At 34.9% G+C, this 6,869-nt stretch overlaps 1 protein-coding gene and 1 pseudogene across 1 annotated transcript; both read right to left on the reverse strand.

Moving 5' to 3' along the window:
- Window positions 1–287: 287 nt before the first annotated feature.
- LOC120202067 (F-box protein AFR-like) lies at window positions 288–978 on the reverse strand. The gene is made up of 2 exons (XM_039202554.1): window positions 973–978; window positions 288–920 (listed from the first exon to the last, which is right to left on the reverse strand). The coding sequence occupies exons 1-2, from the start codon at window positions 976–978 to the stop codon at window positions 288–290; spliced, it is 639 nt and encodes a 212-aa protein (XP_039058485.1).
- Window positions 979–2,775: 1,797 nt separating this feature from the next.
- On the reverse strand, window positions 2,776–3,756 carry LOC120202068 (annotated as a pseudogene).
- Between the last annotated feature and the right edge of the window lie 3,113 nt (window positions 3,757–6,869).

Consider the following 6,869-nt stretch of genomic DNA (forward strand, 5'->3'; position numbering starts at 1 on the left):
AAAAAAATGAAAAAAAATGTTTAAGGATCACCTAGCAATTAAACAAAATATCAAATGCACAAAATTAGTGATTAAAATGTAATTATTATAAAACTAAGAGACTGAAAATAAATAAATAAAAAATTAAATTTCATTAGTGACCAAAATAAAATATGCATAAAATTGGAAATCAAAATAAAAATACTGAAAATAAACTGTAGTGACCAACATGTTAAAAAGGTACAACTTACAGGGACCGATTATAAGATTTACCCAAAATTCAAAAACACTTATGAATTTGTTTAATCTCAATTCTCACGTAACAAACAGCTAAAATAATGACCATAAATGCTGCACATCTCCACGTGCATTTTAGGAACTTGCTCCCACGTGTCAGTATGTGGATCATAGCATTCCATGGAGGTTTTTGAGTCATTGTAATCGCCCCCACTTCCACCGACAACAATGATCTTACCATTGACATTCCCAGCAGCGAAGAAAGATCGTGGGGTCACCATGGGAGACGCTATGGACCACTGATTTGAGGATGCGGTGTAAGCCATCGTTTTATTTATGGAAGTTTGTGTGTCTGATCGCATACCGCCTAAAACGTAGAGCTGGCCTTGACGTGTATTCGAAGTACAAGCAAACCCCGGTGGGCACACAACCTTGGGACAAGGCATCGAAGGTAATACAAGCCAACAGTTTGATCGCAGGTCCATCGCTTGCCATTGTATCCTGGTCATCGATTTATGGAAAGCGAAGATGAATAGATAAGGAAGAGAAAGCGATAATGATCTCTTACATACAAGGAAGCTGGGGCCTGTTATGATCTTGTTCCAGAAGCAACACACTGATCGTGCCAACAACTGGTATGGATATGGAAGATGAAGAAGACAAAGCTCTGCGATCTCGTCGGGTAGCCCTGGAATCAACGCTTTCTATTTCCCTTCAATTCCTTTTTCCCCATATTTTTCAGTGTGGTTTTTGTACCCCCATTGCCTTGTTTTTGCAGTAATTTATAGCATAGGAATCCCTTATTTTTGGTTCGATTTTAGTGTTTTGATGGGATTGAAATGCAACGTGATTTGTCTATTTGGTTGCAGCCGCCATGAGGACTCTCCAAGAGTCCTCAGTTTGGACGGTGGTTCATCCCTTCCATGCTAACTGTACGGTGTTAAAGGGCAGTAGAAGGAAAAACTAAACTTACCTAGGTTGCACACGTACTGGGCATGGTTGTTTGGCCAGTAGAGTTGCGGGTTGGGCCTGACAAAAACCAAAACAAAAAAAAACATTACTATATTAATATGTGTAATTTAATATGTATACATAATAATGAAACGTTTATAATATATTATATAATGTGGTCGGACGAAAATGAATGTCGACAAAAATATTATTTATTAAAGTATATTACGCTTGAATAGAAAAAATTAATAATATAGTATGCATGTATAAATTTTTAAAAAAAAGAATCATAAAAATCAACATATACATTTGATCTATTTGCATATATTTTAGATTAGGATAGAAATAATTATATTATATATATAAAATACAAAATATATGTATACATGTATATAAATATATAATAGTTAAAAAATAAAATAAATAAAATAAATATTTATACAAAATCATATATTTCATAAATATATAAAAAAGGAATAAAACAATGAAAAGTGTAGGGAGTAAAACACATTTGAACCATTTCGAAATGAGGATCAAATCAATACAAGACAAAAGAGTAAGGACTAAGCATGTTAATAAACCACCTTATTTAAAACTGTATCTAAAATAAGCAAGGATTAAAATGAAAAACCAAAAATGACATATCCAATGTACAAATAAGCGTAAACTCGAAACAACTAAACCTAAGGACCAAAATACAACATGAGTAAAATTAGGAGACAAAAACAACAACTTCATAAATCACGAAACATGGATAAAATAGAACATGCATAAAACAAGGCACTTCTTCTCCCCCGACGAACCACGAACAGGGTAAGCCTCATCTTCTCTTATTTATTCTTTCATTCTCATTTTCTTTTCTATTTGGATCCCTTTTTGAATCCATTTTTTTTCTTTTAGTTATTCTCTTCCTTTTTCAGTTGTTCTTTCTCCCCTTTTTTAACCCCATAATCGTTCCCCTGAAAAGGAAAACCGGGGGCTTTTTATCCCGAAATCATCATCATCAATTTTTTGCTTTTTTTGCGTGTTGTTTGAAACAGTATCTTGAATCTTGGCGTGTTGGAGCGACCAAGCTACTGACTGGTGGTGACGTGGAGTACCGAGGATTGGAGAAGATGGGTGACATATTTGATTGACACCAGTGGCAGTGACGGCTAGGGTTTATAAACCCTAGCATATTAGGGCTAGGACTAGGCCTGGTTTTAGGTTTCGAGTACCGGGTCAAGTCTGCTTCTGGGTCAGGTTTGGCTTGTAATTAAGGCTCGGGTCTGTTGGGCCGGTTGGGTTATTTTTCTGGGCCCGGTTGGGTGTTGTATCCTGAAAACAAAACAAAAACAAATAATAATAATAATAGTAATAATAATATTATTATTAGTAAAAACGATACAAAACGGGTGTCGACAACATGATTGGAAGGTTTTGTTATGAATTTTAAATTATTTCATTAAATAATTTTTCTATTCATTCAGGTGGTGACACGTGTCACCACCCAATTGAAGTGAAAATAAAAAGACAAAATTGCACTCCATGAGATTTGAACCAATGTCGGGGGATTATGAGCAACCATACACCCAAACCATTGGGCCAAAGGTCCCCAATGGTTTAAAATTACAACAATTTGTATTTGTCTTTGCAACCTTCTCGGCTTTGCAGATCCACACTCTTCATCTTCTTCTCCTCTATTTCAACCAAACCACCACATTCTCCATTAACAACAAATCGAAGTCTATAAATTTGATGGGAGCTGCTTTGAGCAAAGACAACAATGGCACATTTGTTACAGTTTAAACAATCCCATAGGGTGAAGGTAATAGTCCTTGAGATGGTATTTTTAGCCTCCATGTCTTCCACATTGCAGAGCTTTTCAAGTTTTCTAACAACAAAATCATTGGACAAAACTTTCCCTTTATTTTCTCTCGCATAACAGTCATTTACTAATCCATTCTCGTATAAAGCTACCATTACTTTGACACCATTATTGTTTGCTTTAAACCTTAAAGCTCCTGTTAGTGTCACTTGCAATGTCTCTGACGTCGGCCTCTGGAAATTCGTCTGTAATTGGAGAGTACTACAGCTTTTCCAAGTTATAAAAATAAAATGCTTAAAGAAAACGAAGAAAAGTAAAGCAAAAACAAACCTGGAATGATGAGGCTAGAAATTTGGGAGCAGTAGTAATGGTGGACAAAAGAACATCTTCATCATCATGCATGCATTGAGCCCTACCCTGAACCACAACTTGAGGTGTAAACAAGGTACCGAGTTTCAAGGCTTCGATATAAGCCTTTTGTCTTACAGTCCATAGACTCGATCTGTAAGGGTCTTTCCAGTCATTATAGTCCCAACAATCGACGTGATAAGCCAACACGATCACGAAGCTTCAAGATGGAAATCGTCTCTCCCTAGCCTCGACAATAGAAGCTCAGCCACCGAGGACGTCGCGCAACCTTAGGAAGAAAACAATTCCACCTTGATCGGGCCTTCGGGGAGCGGAGCTTCATCTACTGTTTCGTTGGTTTTGGCATGGTTTTCAGTACTTAATGAAGATGAAGAGGAACACTTGCCGAAATAACAAAAGAGACGACATCCCATTGTTGTCGTCTCTCTCTACTAGACCCTCAGGGATTAAAAAACATAAAATTCAAACTTTATAGACTTCGATTTGTTGTTAATGGAGAAGGTGGTGATTTGGGTGAGGTAGAGCAAAAGAAGATGAAGAGTGTGAACTTACAAAGCCGAGAAGGTTGCAAAGACAAATACAAATTGTTGTAATTTTAAACCATTGGGGACTTTTGGCTCAAAAGTTTGGGCGCCTGGTTGCTCATAATCCCCTCTGACACTGGTTCGAATATCTTGGAGTGCAATTTTGTCCCTTTATTTTCACTTCAATTGGGTGGTGACACGTGTCACCACATGAATGGATAGAAAAATTATTTAATTAAATAATTTAAAATTCATAAATAAAACCTTCCAATCATGTATTGGCATGTGTCACATTCTAATTGGATAGTTAAATTTATATAATTGAATTAAAATAATGACTAAATTGATAAAATATGTAAATATTAAGGACCAATATAGAATTATGCCAATTTTATTAATGGACAAGTCACCACCTCCATGAAAAATTAGCGGCCGGTAGCTTGATTGAAACATTTAAATAGTTGGGTGGTTTGATTGATTCAATTGAAACTTCGATGGTCAAATTGATTTTTGATCATAGTTTAGTGGTCTTTCGTGTAGTTTACCCTATATATATATATTGGTTATAGACTTATATCCTTATATGCTTCTAGCAATAGGACTGAGCTATAGGGTTTGGAGTCTATGAGGTAATTTATAAAATTTAGATTAAATTATAAAAATAGAAATAAATATAAATTAATTTTGAATAAAAATATAATTTAGGGACTAAAATAAACAAAAATATCATATTATAAAAATTATTAGATTAAATTACAAAAATTAGAAATAAATAAGAAACAATTTATTTAAACTTTTGAATATATGTATTGAAATCATGTTTATGAATATATTATAAATATCTAACTTTATAATATTAAATTAGAAAATGAATAACAAAAATTGAAAAATAAAATACTGTGAAATGTTATAGATATAATCGACATTCAACGTAACTTGAATATTTGATCATGAACTTTACGTGAGACCATGCATTCTCTAACATCCATTGAAACTGATCATATATTTTTCTTGCACCGAAGTCTGTGTCAAATGAAATGCTGTGAACATGTTGAAAATGAAGGCAATCCAGCCATAAAAGATGTTTAGCCCATAGAATTGCATATATTTCTCAACACACATATATTAATATAGTTATTTGATTAAGGATTAATACAAAAATAATTGTTTAAACTTTACTTCGAAAAACGTTTTAGTGTCTAAAAAAATTCGTTAAAAATAGGTGCCTAACGTTTTCATCAGAGATTTTTAGGTGTTTGGATAGTAATAGTCGTTAAATTTGATCATTAGATGACACGTGTCACATTCTGATAATTTTTAGAATTTATTTAAAAATATTTTTATTAAAAAAACACACAATCCAGCCTCGCGTCCCCCCTTCTCTTTTCCCCCTTCCCCTTCTCCTTTATATGGTCTCCAGCCAGCCAGCCATGACCGCCACCTTCATCGACACCAGCGTCGATCCCCGACCAAACCCTTGTTGGTCTTTCGTCGTAAAGTGCCACCGTTTTTCGTAAAGAAGCACTCAAAGGTTCGTCGGTTTCGATCCCGACCTTCACTGTTTTTCGTCTATTCCATATCCTGAAGTCCATAAGTCACACCACCACCACCATTCGAACCACTGTGCAATTCCGATCAAAACTCAAATGTTCAGCGACGATGTTGGCCGAAAATGGCCGGCGACAGTTGGTAATGGAGGTTGAAATGAGATATTTTAGTTTTTTAGAGTTTTTTTTATAATTTCGTTAAAAGTTTGGATTTTTTATAAATAAATTAGGGTTTTTAAAGGTTTTTTTAAAAAAATTAAAAAAATATATATATAACGATAGACACTTAAAAGTGTAACTGAGAAAACGTTAAGATACTATTTTTAGCAAAAAAAATTTATGCACCAAAACGTTTTCGAGACATTGTTTAGGTACTTATTTTTGTATTAAATTAACTCTAGTTGATGAATAAAAGTGGCAGCAACCCATGATTATATTCTTTCACCAATGTATGTTTGATCATCTAAGCTTAAAAGCTTTGATGAGAAACTAAAGCAAGACATTTGAATAAGATAAGCAAAACTCTTATGACAAAGATAAGGTTGATGAATCAAAAAGTCAGAAAATGATGGTGTGACCTACCCCTCCTCTACTGGGTCCAGAGTAAGCTTGCGTTGTCTTCATTGTAGGATTAAGTGGATCCTTGAGAAGCACAGAACCCCCACCTCCTTTAAAGGAGACAGTATGAGAACAATAATGGCGACCTGCAGCACATTACAAATAGGGTAAGACAGAATATAATCTATAATAAAGATATGGAGTATATGGCTTTAAAGAGTTGTGAAAACGAATTCAAATTGAGCCCGTTAATGGCGAGATGTGTCAACAGCCGGTGCTAGCTAGTAGCTAGTGTGGTATAATGGTATTTAGCGTGTGAAACATGAATGAGCCATGTTTTTCAATTTTCAGTCCAGGAACCACGGCAAGCGGTCATCTTTACCATTGAGGGTGGTCAAATTTCGCGTATTGTATTAATGCATACACATCTTACAGATGTAACTGTTCGAACTCAGATTCTCAAACTTCTAACCACTGACATCACTCAAAAAGTTAAAATAATCATTAATTTCAACATAGTTAATTAAGATGCATTTGTTCACGAGTGGCCAAAGCCAATCCGTATAGAAATTCCCTTTCAAAATGAGGTTGATTGGGTAGGTAAGATCTCCATACCTGTAGGAGGCGAGTTCATATGGTATGGTTCCATGTGACGGAGCTGTGTGCGTGTCATCACGTGATTTTATAGGGTGCACTTCAAACATTAATTCTCCGCGAGGTTAGCTGATCGGTCCATGTGTTTACCTGGGGCCATTGTTTAAATGAAAGCAAGTATTCTGCTATTATAAAATTTAAGTGCATTAAATTCCAACATGAAAAATGTGTCACAGCTTAGCTGTGTGAATGCAGAAAATTAAGATTGAAGAGAAGAATTTGTTGAAGACGTAAAGAAAAGAG

Source organism: Hibiscus syriacus, unplaced genomic scaffold (genome assembly GCF_006381635.1).
Source record: "Hibiscus syriacus cultivar Baekdansim isolate YM2019G1 unplaced genomic scaffold, ASM638163v2 tig00008146_pilon, whole genome shotgun sequence".
Classification (NCBI taxonomy): domain Eukaryota; kingdom Viridiplantae; phylum Streptophyta; class Magnoliopsida; order Malvales; family Malvaceae; genus Hibiscus; species Hibiscus syriacus.